The sequence below is a fragment of the Myxine glutinosa genome, chromosome 3 (assembly GCF_964187855.1).
Source record: "Myxine glutinosa chromosome 3, kmMyxGlut1.1, whole genome shotgun sequence".
Classification (NCBI taxonomy): domain Eukaryota; kingdom Metazoa; phylum Chordata; class Myxini; order Myxiniformes; family Myxinidae; genus Myxine; species Myxine glutinosa.
Window position 1 is genome coordinate 41,950,897 of NC_136263.1, and position 26,819 is coordinate 41,977,715.

A 26,819-nucleotide genomic window follows, 5' to 3' on the forward strand; every position below is an offset into this window, starting at 1 on the left:
ACTCAAGACAATTCCACATCGACCTTCCACACTGTACATTCATAGCTCCATTATTGTATGATAATGATAATGTAAAGTCAAGCATGTCTGCAGGACAAACCTTGACACTTTTTGCGAGTTCTGGTAAAAATCCCAAGTCCTCATCTGCCAAAGTATCAGCAACGCTTGGCACAATGTCTGCAGGAATAAAATTTAAAAAATGATTTATTTCAACATTGATTCCATACAAGACAATTTGGTAACTGGATGAGATAACATTAGAAAAGAGGGGCAATACCCCCTGGGCGCTCACCTGGTAGAATAACGCAGTATACTACACCAAATAAAGGTAATTTAAACAGTATCACGGTATTTTAAACCAATTTCAATGGTTGTTCGGAGACAGGGCAGCATGTAGAATCATACTACCGTAATCATAATACCTTAAACAAACAAAAAAAAGCTATTTTAGGGGGCAATCCCTTCCCTCCCCTATAGACCACCTTAGACCCCGATTTTTCTAATGCTGTGAACAAACATTGATACATCACGGGTGATGAAGGTTGGGATGAAGTTCCATCGAAATTGTGTGTGTAGTTTCAGAGAAGAAAGCAAATACATATTTTGAGGGCTAGGGGGGTTGGGGGGGGGGGGGGGGGTGGGGGCGTGGGACAGTCAAACCTGGACCCAATTTGACCACCCGTAGATCCCCTTAGACCCCGATTTTTTTTTTAATGCCGTGAACAAACTTGAGTTGAATCACACCAAATATCATTTTAGCCAAGTTTTCTCACCATCCCATCAGCAGTTTCAGAGAAGTTGCAAGTGTTTACCAACTGACGGAGTGATGACTCGCCATCCCATAAGCTCCCTGGAAATACGTTCCAGGTGAGCTAAAAAGGATTGAAACATTAAAAAAACTTAAAGGTATTAAATAAACATTGGTGTAAACAGTGAAAATGGTGGGTTTGCTTATTATGTATTACAGGGTACATTTCCCATTTTTACCAAAGTCAACTACAACCAGTTTTTTTGACAGAAAATACTTCGGATAACAGAACCAATTCACCATTGCCAGCCCTGAGACCTTCTTCCTCAAATATTCTCAACACAAGAGGTAGCACTTTTTCACCCAATTCAAAGCATCTTCCATGAAATGAACTGAACTGATTAAACAGGTAAGTGAAAACTGAGCCATTTTCATGACAACTCACCTGCTACTTCTTTCAAAATATTCAGTGCTGGAGTTTCCAGTTTTGCGATATGCTCTCGGGCCAGGTTTTCGAACACATGGTAACTCACAAAACCTGGTAGCTCTCGACCTGTATTCTTTGTCATAAAAATTTTTATATTGTTGTAAAGGTCAACATTGACTGGGAAGAGAGAGAGAGAGAGGGGAGGGGGTGGGGGGGAGGATCAAAGCCTTCATTTATTTTTTTCATCAATAATGATTTCAAAACAAATCAGGATTGCCCAGCTGAAAATTAAATTAATAAGAAAGATTTAACATTTAAAATAATAAAAATCAATGTAAAGTCTTCATTCTGACAGAATTCATTCTGACAGATGCCAAAAGTAAAGTAGAGCTTCACAAATTCAGCACCACTGGATGCCCTCCCACCCCCTCCCCTCTACATCCTCACAAAAATACCACCGCCATTGTTTAGCTTTCATCCTTTCCAAACACAAACTGCACCTAATGATAATTCAAATTAATGTAAGGTCTTCATTCCAACAGCGGCCAGGAGGGAAGTAGAGCTGACAGCCATTTCAAAAGGGTTCCTTCACAAACTCAGTACCACTGGACCTAGCTCAGTATCCTCTCCCCCCCTCCCTCCATCCCCTACCTCCACAAAAAACCCAAACTGCGCCATTGTTGAACTTTCATCCTCGCCAAGCACAAACTGCACCGCCACGGCAATATGTCACGCGGATACCTGCCGACTCACAAAGCCAATGCCCTGCAGGCAAGCTAGAAAATAAGTATACGATGGAAGCAGTCAAAGGTGAACATCGATGGCACTGTCATGGGATGTAAAATGGCGCACAGCAATACTGCAGATGGAATAAACTCGAGGTTGTTGTTCATTCAGATCAATAGAATAAAGAACAGTGGGGTCTTATGACAATTCGATCTTGGACTATCTGAATCAGGATCCCACATCATCTGATGATTTACTCATTCTACCTCTATTTTGTTCTACCCTTCTGGAATTGTAAAAATACGTTTTTATAATGGGCCATTTAAAAAAGTTATTGATGTGGAGAAAATCTTTGTTAATGAATCCGAACTCAAAGTATATCGGTACGTACATGTTTCCTCATGTTGCTTCACAATTCTGAGCCATTTTGCAAAGCAGCGACGGGCTTTGGCATACATCATCACATTCTCCTTGAAGTTGCGATGATAGTCGCCCAGGGCTGAGCTACGGAGATCAGTAGTGTATTTCATAATCAGCTGCAGATAAAGGTAAAAAGGAAATTCAGTGTGAAATTAGTTTTAAAAATAATGAAGGTAATTACAGATTTCCAAACATTTTGGAATGTCCTGAAAATTTTAAAGGTGCAAGGATTTCTAACAAGTGACTCTATTTCTGCTTTCAGAAAAAGAAGAAGCAACACACAAAAAGGGGTATTACAAAACGAACCCCATTAAGAAAGAAGAATCGGCTCTTCTTCTCGGTCGGCACTGCACACGGAAGTTTATTCAGCTCCTCATTGGTTTCATCAAATTTCCTATTGACTTCTTTTCGCAAACCTGGAAGGAGATGCTGCAACCAAAGAAGACAAACACCGTCTTATGAATGGACAAAAAAAATTTCAAATAAGTAAAGATACATTCAAATTACACCGCCCCCATGCCAAATAAATAAATAATATCCTCAAGCACGCAGTACCTCCGCGCAGCACATGGAGACGGAATTGGGAGGGATCAGTGCACGATAATTGATTGATTAACTGATGAATTGCGTAATTCAAATAAATAAATAATTATCGTAAAGTAATTAATTTCTTAATCAATTAGCTAATAGCATGCCTTAACCACTACCGTTTAATCCAAATCTGTATCTTTTTGAAAATTAACCAAGCAATTGATCAAAAAATTAAATAAGTAATAGATTAATTGATTAATCAATAAATCAAAAATATCCTTCATAGGCAAATCCCCGTTATACCAAATCCTTCTACCCCTGTTAATTCACCCCAAATCCACTTTTTTTTTTGGAAATACCGACTATTTTCTTTCCTGGAAGTTCCAGCAGTGTCCATGTGTTTTATACTTTCTCACCCCCCTACCTTCCCATGCCTCCTCCCCCCAAGCCCCTCCCTCCCACAGATCTTCGGTGTCCCTGTTCTCTGCTGTTTTGTGTGCTTCCCTCTCTCTTCCCATATTGTCTCCCGCTCCCTTTATTGTATGTTTTGTGTTTCCGTTTGTTGTTGTTTTTGTGATTGATGTTAGCTCTTACACGAGCCTCGATCTTGTGTACAAAAAACCCCCCAAAAAACAATTTGTCATTGTTGTGTCCAAATATCAGCTTCGTAGCTCAAAAGGTGCCTGGGATATTGCCGAGATGAGAAAGAAAATAAATAAGTACTTAATAAATCGATAATAATTAAGTAAGTAATCAATTAACTGATTAATCACCAAAAAATACAGTTTTTGTCAAAGCACGTGTTCACTATTGTGGCCAAATTTCAGCTTCCTAGCTCAAAGGATGGCTGAGAATTGCCCAGACAAACAAGAAATATGTCGTGCATAGCACGATACTTGCGAGATCCCTGAAAATTTTTTTGACCTTTTGGCCTATGTTGACCTCAAAAATAATTGGTGGTTGAATTCAGTGATATATACAAATCCTCTTCAAATTTCAAGTCAATCAGATGAAAATTGAGGATTTTAGAAGTTTGACAAAGTTGTTGCCTTTTTTTTTTTTTTTTTGTATACAAGATCGAGGCTCGTGAAAGAGCGAACATTAATCACACAGAAAGACAAACCGACACATAAAACATATAACATCGGGAGCGGTAGACAAGATGGGGAGAGAGGTGGAAGGACACAAACACAACATTTGAGAGCAGGGACCGAGAGACATGGAGACATCGAGAGATCTGAGAGAGGGCGAGGGCTTTGGGGGGGGGGGGGGGATGGGAAGGGGGCGGTGGGAGAGGTATAAAACATATGGACACTGCCAGGACTTCCAGGAAAGAAGTTGGAATTTCAAACAAGGTGGATCTGGGGTGAATTAGCGGGGGTAGAAAAGATCAAGGTTTTGGATGGGGGAAGATAAGAGATGGTGGTGAACAGCTGTTTTAAAGACCTGGAGGGAGGAGTGGGATTGAAGGGAGTGAGGGAGTTTGTTCCAGAGGCGGGAGAAAAGAGGAATGAAAGAGTGAAGGTGAGCAGAGAGCCGAGATTTCGGCAGTTTAACCATCAGAGGGTTGGTGGCAGATCTTGTGCGACCTGTAGGAATATTTGGGGGACAGAGCACAGAGAGAGCTGGGGGTGCAAGGCCGGAGAGGAGTCGGTAGAAGACAGAAAGACCACCTACCTGCCTGCGGTGGGTGAGTGAAAGGCCCTCAGAGATAGCTTCATCGCGGGAGATTCCAATAATTCTGAAAGCTTTGGTTTCAACAGCGTGAAGCCGAGCTAGGTGTGAGGCAGGAGCACCGGCCCATAGGGGAGAACAGTATTCCATTGAGCTGCGGATGAAAGCCTTGTATGTGGTGAGAAGCTCAGGTGTGCCGAGGAAGGACTTCGCACGACGGAGGATGCCCAGTCGGCGACTGGCTTTGGAGGCCAGCTTGGAAATGTGGTTTTCCCAAGAAAGATCATGGCAGATAGTGAGACCCAAAATCTTGAGCGACAGAACTTCTTGGAGAGGATTGTTGAGAAAGTAGATGGGAGGGTTGTCCAGTCGATCTTTTCGGAGAGACATAGTAAGAGTGTGAGATTTGTCAGGATTGAAAGACATGTTCCACTTGTTTGACCAGTCTGTGATTTTGTCCAGGTCTTCAGAGAGTGAGGAGGCAGCAGACTGCCGATCTGAGGGAAGAGGAATGGAGCGGCAGAGAGTGGAGTCATCAGCAAAGAGATAGAGAGGATTTTCGAGAGAGTCAGAGAGATCATTGATGAAGACCAGAAAAAGCACGGGGCCCAGAACACTGCCTTGGGGAACTCCAGCCTGAACAGGAAGAGGAGATGAGAGAAACCCATTCAGGGCCACACGTTGACGACGACTAGAGAGGAAGTCCGCCAGCCATGCGTGGAGATTTCCATGGATACCAAAGGAGGAGAGTTTGGTGAGCAGAGCGGGGTGCCAGACCGTGTCGAAGGCACGTGATATGTCGAGGGAGACAGCTCTAATTTCCTGTTTGGCATTGAGGACCTCCATCCATTGTTGAGACAGCAGAAGCAGCATGTCCAGAGTAGAGTGACCTGGTCTGAAACCAAATTGATGATCAGAGATCAAGCCATTGGAGAAGAGGAAAGATTTCATATCCAAAGCAATGATGGATTCCATGACTTCGCTGATAATTGGGAGAAGGCTGATTGGTCTGTAGTTGCTAGGATCTGTTTTTGCACCTTTTTTGTGCAAAGCGGTGATGTTGGCTGATTTCCAAGCAGATGGCAGTTGACCTTGAGCAAAAGAGAGGGTGAAGAGAACAGAGAGAGGGTGAGATAGAGCAGCAGAGCAGGATTTTAGGACCCGTGGGCTGATGCCGTCGGGTCCAGTTGCAGAATCAGAGTCGAGGGTTGACAGAAACTTTTCCACCTTGTCAGGAGGAAAGGACACGGAGTCCAGGAGCAGCAGGGTACGACTGGGTATGGTGGGTACAGAGAGGGATGGGTTTGGGACACAAGATTTAGAGGCAAACACAGAGTTGAGGCATTCAGCTTTTTCACGTGCGGAGTCAGCTGTGTAGCCGTTTGAGGTAAGGGAGGGGATGGAGGGGGAACAAACACCAGAAACGGATTTGACCACACGCCACCAGGATTTGGAAGAGGGAGACAGATAAGAGAGTTCGGTCTTGAGAACGGAGAGATATTGTTTCCTGGCTCTCCTGAGGGTGGACACACACTTGTTTCGGGCTTTGTGAAAGGAAATGAGATTTCCTTCCGTTGGATTTGCTTTCCAGGAGACGAAGGCAAGTTGTTCCTGGGCAACAGCCTCACCACAAGATTCCGTGTACCATGGACGGGAGGAAGGGTATGACAACTGAAGACGAGATGGGATAAATCTGTGCATGAGAGAGAGCAATTTACTTTGGAAGAATTCCCAGGATGAGTTGATGTCAGAGGTGGTAGAGATGGGAGACCAGTCCAGATGATTGATGGCTGCTTGAAGACCGTGCCAGTTGGCCTGAGTGAAATGCCAGACTCGTCGACGCTGAGCAGGCTCCCTGAGGATGGTCAGAGAGATGTCCACTTTAACAAGGACATGATCAGATGATCCGATCGGAGCAGAAGAAGAGCAGCAGACATTTTCAGGGAAGTTAGTCATAACCAAGTCCAGAAGAGAAGATGTTCCGTTGACTGAGATCCGGGTCGGGAAATTGACAGATTGTGTCAGTCCCAGTGAGTCGCAGAAGTCCTTTGCTGAGGAGCCATGGCTGGTGAGAGAGGTACCCACACCCAGCCAACTGGCATGATGACAGTTGAAATCACCACATATGAGGAAGAGAGAGTTGGGATGAGTAGATAGAAGTTGGTCCACATCATCAGACAGCGAGATGTAGATGGAGTCATCACTGTTTGGTGGACGGTACAACACACATATGAACAAGAGCTGGGAGCGAAGGGGAAGCCGTAGCCAGAGGTATTCCTGGGGGTGAGGTGGAGAGAGTGCAGTGCAGGGCGAGTGAGGAAGAGAGTTTTTGATAAAGATAGCAACCCCGCCTCCAAGACGAGGCTCAGGTCTATCATACCGGAGGAGGGAGTAGCCCGGGAGAGATACTATGGAATCAGAGACATCATAAAGGAGGAAAGTTTCTGTTAAGCAGATCACGTCTGGTTTGACAGAAGCAACCTGTATGGAGAGATCAGTTAAGTTTGAACGAAGGCCCCGGATGTTTGAGGTCCATACCGTTAATGAAGAGGAAGGGGGAGCATCAGATACAGAACAGGGGGGAGGAGGGGTAGGGTAAGATGTGGAAGAGGTGGAAGAGGTAGGGAGAGCTGTTGAAGGTGTGTCAGAGATTTCAGAATAGCTCGGAGAAAGGGAAGGATGGGGCGGACAAAAGGTTTGATGGTGATTGGGTGAGCCACAATGAGGTGTTATTTGAGGAGGGGGAAGAGCGAGGCAGAAGGTTGGGGGAGATGGAGGTGAGAGTTTGAAGGGGGAAGAAGCGGGGAGGACGCTTTGAGGAGGGGGAGTGAGAGGGGGGAAATTGAAAAGCAATGAGGGTGGGGAGATTTGAAGGGGAGGGGTGAGGGGGGAGTTTGGGAGGGAAGGGACAAGGGGAGGGATTTCAAAGGGATGGGATATGGGGGAGATTTGGAGGGGAGGGGTGAGGCAGGAGTCTAGGAGGGGAGGGGCGAGGGGGCGTCTTGGCGGGGAGGGGTGAGGGGGTAGTTTAGGAGGGAGGGGGCAAGGGGGGAGATTTGAAAGGGATGGGTGATGGGGAAGATTTGGAGGGGAGGGGTGATGGGGAAGATTTGGAGGGGAGGGGTTATGGGGAAGATTTGGAGGGGAGGGGTGAGATTGGATTTTTGAAAGTGTACGATTTATGGGAAACGAACATTTATTGCAAAATGAGTTTCTTGTGACCTTCGAGTTAAAAATACGTTTAAGGACGCTGGATGGAGGATGGAGTGCAGGAGAGTTTAGGGAATGTAGAAAAAAGGCACTATAGGAGATGGATATTTTTTTTGGGATGAATTGATTTGGTGAGCAAGTCGAAAGCAGCCTTTTAAAGAAGAAGAAGAAAAAGGTGTTATAAAATATGACGGAATACATAACTTGAGGGGAAAGTGTAAACATTGAAGGTTAATGAGTGAAAACTATCTGGGGAAATGGGGGAGAAACACGTGGTCGAAGAACGAACGAACGAATAAGAATGAATAAACGAATGAGAACAGAGAAGGAAATGTTTTTTTTTTTGTTTGTTTGTTTTTTTGAGTTGAGATTTACACAAGGAAGTAGGCTATGGGTGAAAAGACTGGGAATACAGAGAACGAAAGTTATTGGATCACAAACGACGGACCGCTGAGAGAAAAACAAAGCCTCAAGGTTGTACAGTGCACACTGTACAAGGCCTCAAGACACGACACGAATTAACACGATTTTCAATACAGGTATGAAAGATTTGCACCGAAAAATCTTCGTCGGGACACAATATACGTACAACACCATAAATAAATACAGTTTTAACGAAAATACAAATGGGAACAATCACTTAACTTCGATTTCAAATCGTTCGCGACGCGGCAAAGGCCTTGCTCGCGACACGGCAAACAGACGATCAATTTATGAAAGATAAACACCGAGAAACAACCAAAGTTGCACACAATAACTTCACACACCGAAAGATAAATACAGTTTCGACAAAATACAATTGTGAACAGACTTAACTTCGAAAAACGTGGAGACCGTGTGGAGCTTCGAAAATCCCTCCCACCGTCTCCGAGATCTCGCGAGACCTCCGATTTGACCTTTGGCCTATTTTGACCTCAAACTCAAATAGGCTTCTTCTTTATGGCCAACTCTATCATTTGGTGGAGTTTCGTAAAGATCGGTTTGAAATTGTGATGTGTAGGTGATTGACATACAAACAGACAGACAGAATAACGCACAAAACCAACCAATATACTTGAAAAATCTTCGATTTTCGTAAGTACCAAGAAAGAAAACAAGCAAGAAAGAAAACAAACAAATGGAATGGAAACTGAGTACTCCTTCCAGGCTCACGTCATCGCCGGGCCCCCTTTGGTGCCCGGAGGTGACGTCATGCAGCTTCTGGAGATGGAATAGGAAAGAAGCGGTGTACAACATGAAAACTATTTCAACTTCGATAATAAAAAATATTATATTTTCATTCCCAACTATACCACATTTCAACTTGTCTGATACATACTCAAATAAACAACTTTTTGAGATATCTTGCAATACTGTACATCGTTTTTTGCCCCGTCTCTCAAAGGTGAAGAATCACCTGAAAGAAAAAAAAAAAAAAGTAATGCATCCGGTTCTGGATCCGGATTTTCACCAAATCGAATCAATTTGTCCTTGTTACACATCCAGACTATCCACCAAGTTTTATCTGAATATGTCCTTAACTTTTTGAGATATCGTTCTCACAGACAGACAGACAAACAGACAGAATGACAAATGTGGGTGAAAACATAACCTCAGTCCACCTTCAGTGGCAGAGGTAAAAATACATTAGCAGATATCAATGCACATTTCCACAAACTTGCATGGACATTGGTAGACAACTGGGAAACATTTTATCCATGGGGTTTGAACCTGGGTTCCTTGCATCATAAGCAGGGGTAAAGATAAATATTAACCAGTAAAAGTAAGTAATTCTAACGTGCATTACTTACGTTTATTTGTTCAACGAGCTCTGTGGTGAGCTTGTTAGCGAGCACTGGTGTGGTAGATTTCTCTTCAATACTCCTAAGGGGAAAAATACAAAATACGAATTACATGCAGTGAACATTGGAAGAGATGACCTTTTTATCCCACGCACATGTAGCGAAAAGCGAGGTTAAGCAATTGTTTCATGTCCGTCCGTCCATCTGTCTCTGTTTGCCTGCAAACGTCAGTTTATGATCGAGGAACAACTTATTTAAATTGAATGTCATACAGTATTTTTAAAGCGAATCGGAACAGGAATCAGACAAAAACCTGCCACTTTACCGTAATTTGGCTCTGAATTTGTCCCGATCACATGTGCAGAGGAGTGAGATATTTTTTACTCTGTCCGCCTTCCTTCAAGTCGAACAAAATTGAAAATAATTCCAAACAGGAAACTCACTGTTTTTAAGGATGTTATAAAGTACACAAACAACAGGCACGAATAACTAATGTACATGTTTAGATAGCGTGGTACAACAGAAACTGCGTCAATGGTGGTAAATTCTGGAAATAATTTAGTTTTACGACTTTTACAATTTTTGTGCCTTCGCCGACGAAGTCGCCGGAGGCATTTTGTTTTCAGGTTGTCCGTCCGTCCGTGATATGTTTTCGTTACAGCGATAAATTGAGAACGGCTGAAGTGATCTTAGTCAAACTTGGTACAGGCATGTATAATCATGTAAAGATTAACTGATTAGAATTTGGGGGCAAGAGGTCAAAGATCAAAGTCTGTTATAGGTCTATAACTTGAGAACGACTGAAGTGATCTAATTCAAACTTGGTACAGGTATCTTTATTACAACATATGGTTATGTCAGACGGAAGCCAAAAAGTTCAATCTTGGTTTCATCAGACCACAGAATCTTGTTTCTCACAGTCTGAGAGTCCTTTAGGTGCTTTTTTGCAAACTCCAAGTGGGCTTTCATGTGTTTTTCACTGAGGAGAGGCTTCCGTCTGACCACTTTGCCATAAAGCCCAGATCGGTGGAGTGTTGCAGTGATGGTTGTCCTTCAGGAAGTTTCTCCCATCTCCACACAGGATCTCTGGAGCTCAGCCAGAGTGACCATCGGGTTCTTGGTCACCTCTATTACAAAGGCCCTTCTCCTCCGATTGCTCAGTTTGGCTGGGCGGCCAGCTCTAGGAAGAGTCCTGGTTGTTCCAAACTTCTTCCATTTAAGAATTATGGAGGCCACTGTGCTCTTGGGAACCTTCAATGCAGCAGAGATTTTTTGTAGGCTTCCCCAAATCTGTGCCTCGACACAATCCTGTCTTTGAGCTCTGCCGGCAGGTCTTTCGACGTCATGGCTTGGTTTTTGCTCTGATATGCATTGTCAGCTGTGAGACCTTAAATAGACAGGTGTGTGCCTTTCCAAATCATGTCCAATCAATTGAATTACCACAGATGGACTACAATCAAGGTGTAGAAACATCTCAAAGATGATCAAGAGAAATGGGAGGCACCTGAGCTAAATTTCAAGTGTCATAGCAAAGGGTCTGAATACTTATGTCAATGTGATATTTCAGTTTTTTCTTTTTAATAAATTTGCAAAACTTTCTAAAATCCTGTGTTCTCTTTGTCATTATGGGGTATTGAGTGCAGATTGATGAGGGAAAAAATGAATTTAAACGATTTCAGCATAAGGCTGCATCATAACAAAATGTGCAAAAAGTGAAGGGGTCTGAATACTTTCTGAATGCACTGTATGTATAATGATGGAAAGATTAACTGATTAAATTTTGGGATCCCGAGGCAAAAAGGTCAGAGGTCATGTCAGGTAAAAATGTCATAACTTGTAAACAGCTGAAGGGATTTGAATTAAAACTTGGGACAGGTATGTATAATGATGTAAACATGAACTGATCAGCCAACATTACCTCTTGACACAAAAAAGATGTAAAAACAGATCCTTGCAACAACAGACCAATCAGCCTGCTCCCAATCATCAGCAAGGTCATGGAATCAATCACCGCATCTGATATCAAATCCTTCCTCTTCTCCATCGGCTTGATCTCTGATCATCAATTTGGTTTCAGACCAGGTCACTCTACTCTGGACATGCTGCTTCTGCTGTCTCAACAATGGATGGAGGTCCTCAATGCCAAACAGGAAATCAGAGCTGTCTCCCTTGACATATCACGTGCCTTCGATATGGTCTGGCACCCCGCCATGCTCACCAAACTCCCCTCCGATGGTATCCATGGAAATCTCCATGCATGGCTTGTGGTCTACCTCTCTGGTCATAGTCAAGTGTGGCCCTGAATGGATTTCTCTCATCTCCCCTTCCTGTTCAGGCCGGAGTTCCCCAAGGCAGTGTTCTGGGCCCTGTGCTTTTTCTGGTCTTCATCAATGATCTCTCTGACTCTCTGGAAAATCCTCTCTATCTCTTTGCTGATGACTCTACTCTCTTCCGCTCCATACCCCATCCCTCAGATCGGCACTCTGCAGCCTCCTCCTCTGCAGACCTGGACAAAATCACAGACTGGTCAAACAAGTGGAACATGTCCTTCAATCCTGACGAATCTCACACTCTCACTATGTCTCTCCGAAAAGACCGACTGAACAACCCTCCCATCTACTTTCTCAACAATCATCTCCAAGAAGTTTGGTCACTCAAGCTTTTGGGTCTCACTATCTGCCATGATCTTTCCTGGGAACACTACATTTCCAAGCTGGCCTCCAAAGCCAGTCGCCAACTGGGCATCCTCCATCGTGCGAAGTCCTTCCTTGGCAGCCCTGAGCTCCTCACCACATGCAAGGCTTTCATCCGCAGCTCAAAGGAATACTGCTCTCCCCTGTGGGCTGGTGCTCCTGCCTCACACCTATCTCGGCTTCACGCTGTTGTAACCAAAGCTTTCAGGATCATTGGCATCTCCCGCGATGAAGCTAACTCCGAGGGCCTTTCACTCACTCACCGCAGGCAGGTTGGTGGTCTTTCTGTCTTCTACCGACTCCTCTCCGGCGTAGCTCCCCCAGCTCTGCCTGTGCTCTGTCCCCCAAATATACCTACAGGTCGCACAGCATCTGCCAGCACCTATCTTCTGGTGAAACTGCCAAAATCAAGACTCTCTGCTCACCTTCACTCCTTCATCCCTCTTTTCTCCCGCCTTTGGAACAAACTCCCTCACTCTTTTCAATCCCACTCGTCCCTCCAGGTCGTTAAAACAGTTGTTCACCACCATCTCTTATTTTGCCCCATCCATTCCCCATTTTCTCCCCCATTTTATTCCCCATTTATTTTATCCATCGTCCGTTTGTTTTTTTGTGATTAATGTTCGCTCTTACATGAGCCTCGATCTTGTATCCTCCAAAAAAAAAAAGCTTGGTGACACTCAGATTTACCAAGACTGAAAAACTTGTTCCATTTCAGAGAAGTAATCAATTCTAGACATTGTTATGCAGCTGCTGTTTGAATGTCAGTGGGATGGGGTACTGTACGTCACTACATGGAATTTGCAAAAAGGTAGAGTGAGTTTTCAGGAGCATCCGAGAGATAATTAATGTTGGTAAAGAACAAAACTGGTCCAGAGACATTGCTTTAGGATTCTCCAGCCTCCACTGGGAATGGCTAAATGAGGGTTGTATTGATAGCAACACCTTGACTGATGATGGTAGGAAGTCAGAAATCCAGGAATAAAAATGGCCTTGCAGACCACATTACCACAGGTAGAGAGCTTGGCAAGCAGAGTAAGATGTCAGACTGTAGAAAGCCTGATATATTTTGTTACTGATCCGTCACTTCCCCCTTTGTTGTTAGTATATACTGCTAGGATTTTTAGTTTCAGGTAATATTGTTGTTAAGATTTTTGTGCGATTATGCAGATGACTTTAGTAAAAGGTAAAAATAAATGTTTGTGAAGGAAAAAGGAAGATGCGGCAAACAAATCGGAAGAGAGAGAGAGGAGACGGCCATCAGAGAGATACAGCTGTGAGTTGCATCGAGGCTGCGAGCGGACTTTTTTTGATATTAGTCACGAATGAATTGAGACTTCCCGAGGGAGGGATTGCCCGTGACATCGTCCTATATTGCGAGTGCAATTAAACCTGCGTCTCAGGTTTTATCACCAAGTGTGAGTCATTGTTGGAGGGAGCAAGCGCCTCCATTGCAGGCCTATACGCCATTTTGTCCTCGAAGAGGCTGTCAGCTTGGTGCATCTTGTTTTGTCATTGGGATTCCCATATCGACCTCACCATGTGGATTGCCATTGGTTTACATATCGGCTCAATTCCCATATCGACCTCTCACCTCGTAAATCCTCATCCACAGCCGTGCCAATACCTGCCTGCCTGTTGTTTTACCGTTCTGCATGGCTTCAACCAGTGTGGAGATCCGTGCACGGACTTTGGGGAATGTTATATTCCACTCACGTTTGGCGTGTCGTGAGTTCATTGCTTTGAGAGCATTGGGGTATGATGGTACCATCATTTGTATTGTTCATTTGATGCAAGTGACATTTTCATGGTACTTTCTTTAAATGTGTTATTATTGTGTATGTGAGAGTTCCTAATACAATAATTACTTGTTTTGTTCTACAATTACATTGGTGTGGTTTTACCATGGTTTATTAGATCACTCAAAAGAATACATCTTTCTGCCGTGTTCCCTCTCGAGACTTTGAGGTGCACCGTAACCGGGGTTCGGGGAGGGACACGTATAAATTTCCAGGGAGAACCTCTTGTTTGACATCAAGTACCTCCAACCATTGACAAGGTGACAGCATGGCATTGAGGAAGGAGAACGATTAGAGTTCAGCCTTGAGATTTGCAAGGTGATGTTTTCAGACTTATTTAAGGAATGTTGCATCCCCTTACATAGTGAACGATCTTTCCTTCAGTCAGTTTATCCTTTCATTTGAAGAACTTTCAGAGAAAGAGAGAGAGAGAGATAGCTAGAGAGTAGGCTTTTGGGGAAGTATTTTATATAGCAGCTACCTTGGCTATGGCAGCTGCCACGATGGAAGAGATTTTGAACTTGTCAAAAGCCTTTCATACCTCTCATATCTACATGAGTGTTTACCATGGTTAAAAGTGTAGTACTGTATCTCATGAGTCAGTTGACATGTTTTAGCCATTAATAATATTGTTATGAATTTTGGGGTAGGGCATATATAGATTTAGGTAGATCTGAATAGGTATCATGCTTCATCTGTCGTGATAGGGAATCTTGATTCTGTTAGCCCGGTGATAGGGAATAAGTTCTAATAGCCCGGTTTGTCGGATTAAGTGTGTACCTGTGATCATACGAGGATGATCCGGTGATAGTTAGACTCGGGACTAAGCTAATTCCCCTGTGTGTCAGACCTGGTGAACATCCCGGTGTCCCTTATGGCAATACATCCCATAGACATTAGATAGGCCCATTAGCACAACACATTAATTAATCTCCCGCCACCACTCTGACTGACCGAAAAGACCCAACAGGAAGCGGCCACATACAACGGCGCCATGGCAGGCAGACATCGTGCAAGGCAGGCTGAGGCCACGCCCGCCGCGCGATGGAGTGACACCAGGGTTTTGATGGGCAGATGACATGACTGGAAGGGAGGGCCAATCGGCATGCAGCTGAAGCCAAGAGATAATGAGGAGTGAGCTGATTGGCCGAAGGGTTTTGATAAAAGTGGAGAGAAGCCGACATTTTCTCTCTCGTGTTCTGGATGTGAAAGCAAGTGGTCGGAGATCGACATTTGAGCTCTTCCCTTTGTCCTTCTCGCTTTGGTTTCGTACCTGCCCAGACTTCCCTTCTGCCCTTGCCTTTCGCCCCGTTTGGACCTTTTCCTTTTGCGAACGACGAATTACCTGCTGGACGTTGGAGCAACGTTGGAGCGCCACCGATTCTCCTCCCTGGCGTTCACGTGCGAGCGAGACTTGCCACTGGAGCGGGCGAGACCGGGGCGAGCGAGTGGCTTGGTGGCCTAGCAGTATGCAAACGGGGGCGCATCGAGGCCTGTCTTCCCACCGACCGGAGTTGCGTCGGACGACGAGCTCGGAAGCCGACGATTCCTGACGGACGCTACATCTAGAGACAGATAATCACGCATTCCACAACACGACAAAACGTTTATTTAATTATCCTTCCCATCCTTCCCATGGAGGTCCTCAATGCCAAACAGGAAATCAGAGCTGTCTCCCTTGACATATCACGTGCTTCGATACGGTCTGGCACCCAGCTCTGCTCACCAAACTCTCTTCCTATGGTATCCATGGAAATCTCCATGCATGGCCTGCGGACTTCCTCTCTGGTCGTAGTCAACGTGTGGCCCTGAATGGATTTCTCTCATCTCCCCTTCCTGTTCAGGCTGGAGTTCCCCAAGGCAGTGTGCTGGGCCCTGTGCTTTTTCTGGTCTTTATCAATGATCTCTCCGACTCTCTGGAAAATCCTCTCTATCTCTTTGCTGATGACTCCACTCTCTGCCGCTCCATTCCTCTTCCCTCAGATCGGCAGTCTGCAGCCTCCTCACTCTCTGAAGACCTGGACAAAATCACAGACTGGTCAAACAAGTGGAACATGTCTTTCAATCCTGACAAATCTCACACTCTTACTATGTCTCTCCGAAAAGATCGACTGGACAACCCCCCCATCTACTTTCTCAACAATCCTCTCCAAGAAGTTCTGTCACTCAAGCTTTTGGGTCTCACTATCTGCCATGATCTTTCTTGGGAAAACCACATTTCCGAGCTGGCCTCCAAAGCCAGTCGCCGACTGGGCATCCTCCGTCGTGCGAAGTCCTTCCTAGGCACACCTGAGCTCCTCACCACATACAAGGCTTTCATCCGCAGCTCAATGGAATACTGTTCTCCCCTATGGGCTGGTGCTCCTGCCTCACACCTGGCTCGGCTTCACGCTGTTGAATCCAAAGCTTTCAGAATCATTGGAATCTCCCGCGATGAAGCTATCTCTGAGGGCCTTTCACTCACTCACCGCAGGCAGGTAGGTGGTCTTTCTGTCTTTTACCGACTCCTCTCCGGCCTTGCTCCCCCAGCTCTCTCTGTGCTCTGTCCCCCAAATATTCCTACAGGTCGCACAAGATCTGCCAGCAACCCTCTGATGGTTAAACTGCCGAAATCTCGGCTCTCTGCTGACCTTCACTCTTTCATTCCTCTTTTCTCCCGCCTCTGGAACAAACTCCCACACTCCCTTCAATCCCACTCCTCCCTCCAGGTCTTTAAAACAGCTGTTCACCACCATCTCTTATCTTCCCCCATCCAAAACCTTGATCTTTTCTACCCCCACTAATTCACCCCAGATCCACCTTGTTTGAAATTCCAACTTCTTTTCTGGAAGTCCTGGCAGTGTCCATATGTTTTATACCTCTCACACCCCCCCCCCCTTCCCATGCCTCCCCCCCAAAGCCCTCTCCCTCCCACAGATCTCTCGATGTCTCCATGTCTCTCGGTCCCTGCTCTCAAATGTTGTGTTTGTGTCCTTCCCCCTCTCTCCCCATCTTGTCTACCGCTCCCGATGTTATTTGTTTTGTGTCTGTTTGTCTTTCTGTGTGATTAATGTTCGCTGTTTCACGAGCCTCGATCTTGTATACAAAAAATAATAATAATAAAAAAAATTAAAAAAAATCCTGTGTATTTGAAGTCTGTGAGTGGGATCCCAACCTAGGGGGTTTAGTTTTTACCATCATGTTCTCTGTTATCGGGTCCGTTAATAAATATTACTGTTTGTACATTTCACAACCGTTTTTGGTTGAGTAATTAATTTGCAGGTGAAGACTGCACGGACCGACAGGTAAGCCGCGGCATTTCCCCCAAACCAAGACCCGCCATTGGATTGATTGTCGCCTCGTTAAGCTCGATTCCATCTGTGGACGTTCTGTCTTCACAGAGCCATCTACACAACAATACCTTATATTTTTTATAATAATACCATAATTATACCAATACATTAATAATACCATTATTTATAATAATGTGCTTTTGCTAATACCTTATATAATAATAATTGTCTAACATGTAACTGTTTCTGATAATTCACCTCTGAGACTGCTCATCAATTTCAATATGCAAGACCTTGGCTTGCACTCAATCAACAGAACATTTATATCCTGAGTAGCACATCAACATATTGCAGTCAAAACCGATGATACATCAGGGTACCCTGTTGAAATAATAACCTTGAGAAGCACAAATATGGAAGCAAAATATTTTGTAAACAATCTATTTTAACAATAAACTCTTCTTCTTCTGCATTACTATTCGCCCACTTCAAGTTGGGTCGCTACCATGGATCCTGCTCCACCACTTGGGTCAATCGTATACCCATTCTTTATCCAAACCTTTCTCCTTCATGTCCGCTTCCACACAATCACTCCATCTCCTCTTCAGTCTGCCTTTTCGTCTCTTTCCAAGTGGTATCATTCTCATCATGCTTCGACGCACATACTCCTCATCTCTTCGCATCACATGCCCATACCATCTCAATCTACTTCTCTGTACCTTTGAAGATGCTTCAACTACCTTAATAGTTCCTCTGATGTATTCGTTCCTCATATGGTCTTCTCACATGACACCACACAACCATTTCAGCATCTTCATCTCAGTCACATCTAATCTTTGTTCCAACATTCTTATCATCGGCCATGTCTCCACGCCGTACAACAACGCCGACCTCACCACCTTTCTGTACACCTTTCCATGCAGTCTCATCGACATTTTTCTATCACAAAGCACTCCTGAATCCTTTTTCCAGTTACTCCATCCTGCATGTACCATGATGATCATCTCCCCACCTAACCCACAACCTTGATGCAGTACTAACCCCAGGTACCTAAACTTCTGCACCTCCTTGATCGTTTCCACTTGCATCACCACTCTGTTTCCCTCTACCAATTCACTGCTCACTGGACATCTCGTGTACTCTGTCTTTGACCGACTAATCCTCGAGCCTCAATCTTCCAATGCCTTCCTCCATTCTTCCAATTTCAATTTTCCCTCACCCTTGCTTTCGGCATGCAATACTAGGCCATCTGCAAGAAGCATGTCCCATGGTGCAAGTGTTCTCACATCAGCTGTCAGAACATCAATCATAATAACAAACCGAAATGGGCTCAATGCAGAGCATTGATGTACACCGAGTTCCACCATGAAACACTCCAACACTGCTCCTCACTTGCATAGATCGCCCATTGTGCATACCCTGGATCAGCTTCACATACTTCTCTGGCACCGATCACTCTTTCAAACATTTTCACAACTATTGGTGTGGCACTCCAGCATAGGCCTTTTCCAAATCTATACACACCAGATGTAGATCCTTCTGTCCTTCTCTATACTTCTCAACCGTGTCTAAGGGCAAAGATCGTGTCCACACTGCTCCTGCCTGGCATAAATACAAATTGCTCTTCTCTGACCACCACTTCCTCCCTCAATCTTCTCTCAATTATTATTTCCCAGATCTTCATTGTGTGCAACATCAGTTTGATGCCTCTGCAGTGGTTGCACACTTGCACATCTCCTTTCTGCTTGTAAATGGGGACCAATATATTTTCTCTCCAAGCATTTGGCATTTCTACTTCCTCATAAATGTCCCTGAACAGCTGTAGGAAGAAGAAGTCAACACCCTCTTCACCCAACATCTTCAACAGGTATCCCACAAGTCCCTCACTAACCCTGTCCTCCCAATACGCTCTCCAGTTGAGAGTATTGGGGGTGGGTAGTGGGGGCCTTACTATTCTTCATTCTCGCTAATACCTTCTCCTTCTAGATGGTTCTTGTTAGCCCTGGGGTTGCAGCAGGTTCTCCTCTCTGAATTATTGGGTTCTCCTCATTTAGCAGTTTCCCAAAGTATGTTTTCCATCTCTTCTTTATCTCCACATCATTTCTCAGCACTGTGTTGTCCTCATTTTTAGCTCACCTGGAACGAAGTTCAGGGGAGCTTATGCTATGGCACGTCGTCTGTCCGTCCGTCAGTCTGTCCATCCTTCAGTCCGTCTGTCCGTCCGTAAACACTTGAAACTTCTTCTCCGAAACCGTTGATGGGATTGCGACCAAATTTGGCACAAATGATATTTGTTGTGTTGTGACTAAAGTTGTTCACGGCATTTTAAAAAATCGTGGTCTAAGGGGGTCTACCGGGGGTCAAATTGGGTCCAGGTTTGACCCCCGCAAAAATAGGAATTTGCTATTTCCTCTGAAACTACACACACAATTTTGATGAAACTTTATCACAACCTTCACCACCCGAGTTTGTTCACGGCATTAAAATGAGTCTGCCGCTTTGGCGGTCTACAGGGGGGTTGCCCCCCAAAATAGGTATTTGCTTTCTTCTCAGAAACTAAACACGCAATTCACCCGTGATGTATCAATGTTTGTTCAAGGCATTAGAAAAATTGGGGTCTGAGGAGATATACGGGGTTGGGGAAGGAATGGGTTGGGGAAGGAAATGGGAAACGGGGTTGGGGAAGGAATGGGTTGCCCCCTGCCCCCCCCCTCCCAAAATAGGTAGTTTTTTGTTTGTTTGTTTAAAGTGTTATTTTGTTGAAAGTCAGACCATGTTAGTATGAGCTGCACAAGCTGCCCTGTCTTCTAACAACCATTGAAATTGGTTTAAAATACCTTTAGTCAGAGCAGTATTCTGTTTATTCTTCCAGGTGAGCACCAGGGGTATTGCCCCTATGTTTGATTCGTCTTATCTGGGAGATATCTTTGGATGCACTGTCTCTGGCTTTCTGAATTCCAGATATTCTTCTGTCCCGGAATTCTAAAAACATCATCATACATCATTCTGCAAGCTAGCCTTTGCCACCACTTTCTTCACTTTCTTATTTACTATCCGAAACTCATCTCGACTCTGTTAGTCATCAACCTCATCCAACTTCTTTTTCGCTTCCTTTTTCTCCCGGATCACCTCTTGTTATTCCCTAACCAACCACAAGGTCTCCTTATCACCTTTCCGCCTTCCTGTAGTCATCCCCAAAATCTCTTTTCCAGCCATCCCGATCTCGTTTGAAATCTTCTCCCACCCAGAACTCCCTTTTCGTACTTCCTCCTCTCTTCTCTTCTCTTCTCTTCTCTTCTCTTCTCTCTCTCAAGACTCGTTCAGCAAACACTTCCCCTGTACACTTCACTTGTCTCCCAGTTTTATTTATTTTTGACAATTGATCTGATTACAAAAGACCAACTGAGCGCCTTTATCATGACTGGAAATTAATTCATGGCAAAGAACCCGGCTGTGAAGATTCTTTGGAGTAAAGTACAATAATATGTGGCATCTCCCACACTTAAATAAAAGGACAGTTTCTGTTTTCACAAACTCCTCTCTCACCATTTTGTTTTTCTACAAAACTTTGTAGGCAACATTAACAATGCCTTAAAATTCTGATTTTGACTTCCAAGTTCACTTACATTCCCTGTATTTATTCTGTTCAGCCCAGTCAAAAGTAGACTTTTTTTCATGCTGGATAACGTCATGGCATTCCGCTGGATGGTGCTTCCAGCTCCATTTATTCACGGCTTTGTTTTACCCTCGCTCGGGGCTTGGGTCTGTTTGTTTGTTTGTCTGCACATAATGTGCCAATGTAGACCACTATCTTTACACGTTCTCCTTTTTCAACCGATTACCTCTATAAAGTATGTACTACTAGAATGTGAGTATGTCTATAAAATACGTTTTATAAAACTACACAAACACCACACAAAAGTCCTGGACTGGTGAGAGACTGCAATCTTTGATTGCTCTTTGTGGATGTTTTTGCTGTTCAGGTTTTTCTATGGCCCACTCACCCTATCAAATCTCATACCATCCCTTCACACATCATTGATGGATATATCAAATCGTTGTAAAAATTGGAAAATACAACTCCAGAAACATTAAAAAAAAACTCACTTGAAAACGCTGTGCGTCTCGAAAAAGGATTTCTCTGCCTCAATAGCCTCTTCCAGAGTTATATTTCGCTCAATATCTCGCTGGCTTCGGCATTTAACCATGATATATCCCTTCTTCAGAACAATACTTTCGTTATTGAGAACTTTGATGGCACCAAATTCTGTGCCAGGGTCCATCAGATCTGGCTTGGTGAGAACACCTGTTGGTCACAATTACAATGTTAGTAAAAAGGCTTTTACAGAAATTGATGTCTTCAATACTTTCATGAATGCAATTATCAGATTCCAGTTGAGAGTATTGCAGGGGAAAGCTAGTACAATTGTGGAAGACTAAGGCCTTCCAAATAATTGGAATATCCCGTGAGGAAGCTAAATCTCTGGACCTGGGACTGTTATTTGTTAATTCCCGAATTGAAGACAGGTTGATTATCTATCTGCCTGTTGTATATATATATATATATTATCTGTTGATATATTCCCTGAGGAGATCTGTGTGACAAGGTTGCGGCCTGACATTGTCATTTGGCCAGGTGCAACAAGACAGGTCATCTTAGGGGAATTGTCTGTACCTTGGGAAGAGAACATGGAGGAGGTGCACGAGAGTAAGAGAGGAAAGTAAAGTGAGCTGGAGGCAGAGTGCCGGGAGAAAGGTTGGCGAGTTTCGTGTCAGCCATTTGAGGTGGGGTGTAGAGGGTATATTGGAAATTCCTTTTCTGCATTTCTTGCTCGGCTTGGAGTGTGTGGGACAGAAAGAAGGAGGATGTGTGACAAGGTGGGTGGCCCAGGTTGTCTTGAAAGGCTCATTTTGGATTTGGAGGAAGTTTATGGAGGCATGTAGAACGGTGTCGGTTGAGGTTACGGAATAGAAATGGAGGTGTGTGTGTGTGTGTGTGTGTGTGTGTGTGTGTGTGTGTGTGTGTGTTTTGCAGGAGTGGGTCATGAGTGGGTGTGGTTTTGCATGAATGGTTTTGCATGTTTGCATGAGTGATGCATGTTGGTATTGTAAGGGTAGGTGGTTGGTTGGTGTTGTGTGTGGATGTGTGTATGAATGTTCTGGTGTGTTTTGTTGGTGAGTGGTGAAGGGTATAAAGGTGGGTGTTTGAGTGTTCCACCATGTTTGTTTGGTGCTGTGGATTCTGGATGCAGAGGTGTTGTTGTTGTAGTCTGCGTTCGCACTGGCTGGGGTGGGGGTATGTACGCATCTGGGTGTAGTTGCTGCATGTGGATGTGTGTGTGCCCCTGCTGGCCCACCTTGGCTGACCATATCGAAGTTGAAGGGCCGAAACGGGATGATGCTGAGGACCTCGACTGAGGACCCGGTCAGTGCGGCACACTTGTGTCTATTGCGGCACACTTGCGGCACACTTGCGGCACAAGTGTATTTGGCACTTGCGGCACTTGCGGCACACTTGCGGCACACTTGTGTCACAGATCTATTCCATTCATTGTGTATTTGGCTCCTTTCATTGTTCCCTCTATCTTTACAAGTCTCTCAGTCCCTGCCGCTGAAAGCATCTCCATAGCATGATGCTGCCAACAACATGCCTCACGGTAGGGTTGGTGTTGGATGGGTGAGGAGCTGTGCCCCATTTCCGCCAGATGTAGCGCTTTGCATTCAAGCCAAAGAGTTCAATTTTCATCTCATCAGACACAGAATATTTTGCCTCACGCTCTCAGTCTTTCACGTGCCTTTTTGCAAACTCCGAGTGTGTCGTCATGTGCCTTTTCTCAGAAGTGACTTTCGGTTGGACACTCTCCCATAAAGCCTAGATTTATGAAGTGCTGCAGAAACTGTTCTCCTTCTTGCAGGTTCTCCATCTCAGCCAATAAACTCTGTAGTTCTGTCACTGGTCATTGGGTTCTTGGTCACCTCCCTAAACAAGGTCTTTCTTGCCTGGTTGCTCAGTTTGGTTGGACGGCCAGCTCGATGAAGAGTCTGGGTAGTTTCCTATTCTTTACGTTTCCTAATGATTGAGCTCACTGTGCTCTTGGGAACTTTCAACACTCTAGAAATTGGTTTATACCCTTCCCCAGATCTATGCCTCCTCACAATTATATTTTGCGAGTTCTACGGACAGTTCCTAGGACTTCATGGTAGAGTTTTGCACTTGATGGTAGAGATATATATGGAGCACTGTCAACTGCTGGACCTTATATAGAAAGTTGTGTTTCTTTCTAAATCATGTCCAATCAATTGAACTGGCCACAGGTAGACTCAAATCAAGTTAAAGAGACATCTCAACGATGACCAAAGGCAATTGGGTGCACATGAGCTCAATTTGGAGTGCCATTCAAAGGGGTTGAATCCCTATTGACTGAAAAATTTCAGCTTTTCTTTTTTAATTATTTTGCAAAAATTTCTATGAAAAAAAATTCCACTTTGACATTCTGGGGTATTATATTTAAAACAGTGACAAAAAATCTCAATAATCAATAATAAGATCAATATAATCCATTTTAAATTCAGGCAGTAAAAACAGAAACCTTATAAAACCCCAACCTCACCCTCACCACCTCTCCCACTTACCCTCGTGCCCCTCATCCCCATTCCATCCCCCACCCAATCAAAATATGCAACAATTTTACCAATTTCAAGGCAAACCAGAAACCTGCCATTTGGCAGATATCTGGCAGGACTGAATGATGAATTGCAACAAAACTCAAACATATATAAAATTGAGACAAATCCTAGGAGTGCAGAAAAAACAGAGAAGGAAAATTGTGGGAAATCTCACCCACTGTCCTCTCGCCATTGGGGTCACATTGCTGTGCCATGCTGAGGGCTTCTGTTGTAGCAATGTCCACATTACAAGGGATGGCCACGAGGATGATGGTTTCCTTCCGCTTGATATAGGACATGATCAGCTGCTTAATCTGCATCCAAAGGTAACACTGTAAACTCGAAGTGTCACGTGATCTTCTGAGTGCTTCTTTGACTGATTGTGCAGCAGATAAGTGAATTATATGAAAGGATTGTGAATTTGATGATAGAAGCATGAACCGTGGCACATACAGTGCATTCAGAAAGTATTCAGACCCCTTCACTTTTTTCACATTTTGTTATGTTGCAGCCTTATGCTGAAATTGTTTAAATTCATGTTTTCCCTCGTCAATCTACACTCAATACCCAATAATGACAAAGAGAAAACAGGATTTTAGAAAGTTTTGCAAATTTATTAAAAAGAAAAAACTGAAATATCACATTGACATAAGTTTTAATACCCTTTGCTATAACACTTGAAATTTAGCTCAGGTGCCTCCCATTTCTCTTGATCTTCTTTGAGAAGTTTCTACACCTTGATTGGAGTCCACCTGTGGTAAATTCAATTGATTGGACATGATTTGGAAAGGCACACACCTGTCTATACAAAGTCTCACAGCTGACAATGCATATCAGAGCAAAAACCAAGCCATGAGGTCGAAGGAACTGCCTGCAGAGCTCAGAGACAGGATTGTGTCGAGGCACAGATCTGGGGAAGCCTACGAAAAAAATCTCTGCTGCATCGAAGGTTCCCAAGAGCACATTGGCCTCCATAATTCTTAAATGGAAGAAGTTTGGAACAACCAGGACTCTTCCTAGAGCTGGCCGGCCAGCCAAACTGAGCAATCGGGGGAGAAGGGCCTTGGTAAGAGAGGTGACCAAGAACCCGATGGTCACTCTGGCTGAGCTCCAGAGATCCTGTGTGGAGATGGGAGAAACTTCCAGAAGGACAACCATCACCAACACTCCACCGATCTGCGCTATATGGCAGAGTGACCAGACGGAAGCCAAACAGTTCAATCTTGGTTTCACCAGACCACAGAATCTTGTTTCTCACAGTCTGAGAGTCCTTTAGGTGCTTTTTTGCAAACTCCAAGTGGGCTTTCATGTGTCTTTCACTGAGGAGATGCCAACCGATGGGGATTGTCCGTGCTCTCTCCTTTTCAAGCAAGGAAGCAGCACGTACCATTATTAAAGTCTTTGGTATGACTTGAACTCGTCCAAACCAGTTTTTTTTTTTTTAGCAGACACCATCTCCTTACTGGATGGCCGTTGTCAAAGTAAATGTATGGGAGCTCATCCACCCTTTGTCAGGTGTTGTTTTTGGTCCTGGCAGGGTGTCACAGACACCCTCCCCACTCGCGTTTTTTGTGCAAGCCACCTCTTCTGTTTTTTAGGGTTTTTCTTTCTTTGATCCAATTTGGCCGCCAGACCACGTGACCGATGACATCATAAAATTACATTCTCCAATATAATTGTTGAGTAGATCATGCTTAAGAAATTTCAAACTGATCGGACCGATCGTTATACTTGTCGAATTATAACGTCGTAATTGAGGCACCATGCAATGACATCATCATTAACAACACTTACTACCCATGCGGAGTTCTTTACAATGAGCCACATTTCATTTTTTTCCATTGAGCAGTTTCGGAGATATAGAGGTGCAAATATTTCTCCAAGATGGCGTCCATACCACGTGACCTATGACGTCATAATTATCACGAAAAAATTCTACTGGAGGAGGTGCAGAGAAGAACCAAGAAATGCAGAGAAAGTGAATTTCTAAAATGCATATATGTACGTACGCACGGACGGATTAGCCTGGCTCTTCGCTTTTTCTCGGTGTTCGAGGCATGGAGGCCAAAAGACTGAGGCCCATACGTGTTATGACCTTCTCAAGGCCAGTGATGTTTATCAATCTCTGTGGAGATGGACCGAATGATGGCGATATTATGCTCGCACACACGGACTGAGTAGAATCACGAGGACTTTAGAGCTTTTATAAAACCAAACGGGTTTATTCCCAATCAAATAACAACCAGGGAAATTGAATTCAATAATAACTATATATAATGAGGTAAACAATGGTGAAATAAATACTATAAAAACGAAGGCACCTCTCTCTCCAGTCACTAGCAGAGACGAGGTGAGGGACACAACTGGGTGGCAGCGGGGAAAGGGAGGATGGGCACGGAGCAGGCGATGCGATGGGCAGGACGATGCGCAGGGTGATGAGGAGACAGTAGGATGATAAAGAGGTGATGAGGAGATGAGCAGGACGATGCGCAGGGTGATGAGGAGACAGTAGGACTAGTGTACAGGCAATGGGGGACAATGAGGCAGGACGACCGCCTTAAATGTCCCCACCTCTCAATTCTGCTTGGAATCCCACATGTATAACAGTTTTCCTGCCAACCTTACCACCTGCCCCCTATACAGACCACCTTCAGAAGCCGGCCTCTTCGACGTAGGACCAGAGACGAGGGCATGGCTGCACGACACTGAGCTGGCCATCTGATGATACACGAAAGAAGAAGAACAGTTTTCCTCACAAAAACGCGATCTCATCACGCTGTTCCCGCTCCTCCATCTAGACTCCTACCCCTTCTCTCAGAACTCTCGCAATCCTTTTAGAACTGTTCCAGCTCAATTATCCTCTGTTCTCACC

General features: G+C 44.4%; 1 protein-coding gene across 3 annotated transcripts in view; it reads right to left on the reverse strand.

The window, feature by feature from the left end:
* The window catches only part of LOC137417922 (interferon-induced GTP-binding protein Mx), a 141,546-nt gene that overhangs the window by 46,993 nt on the left and 67,734 nt on the right, over positions 1–26,819 (reverse strand). For 2 of the 3 annotated variants that reach the window (XM_078773929.1, XM_078773930.1), the window contains exons 7-13: positions 24,123–24,261; positions 21,389–21,587; positions 9,527–9,599; positions 2,628–2,750; positions 2,293–2,437; positions 1,194–1,352; positions 101–177 (exon numbers count right to left, since the gene is read on the reverse strand). In XM_078773929.1, the coding sequence (XP_078630055.1) occupies positions 101–177; positions 1,194–1,352; positions 2,293–2,437; positions 2,628–2,750; positions 9,527–9,599; positions 21,389–21,587; positions 24,123–24,261 (915 nt within the window). The remainder of the gene's footprint in view (positions 1–100; positions 178–1,193; positions 1,353–2,292; positions 2,438–2,627; positions 2,751–9,526; positions 9,600–21,388; positions 21,588–24,122; positions 24,262–26,819) is intronic. The other variant, XM_078773931.1, reaches the window with a different exon arrangement.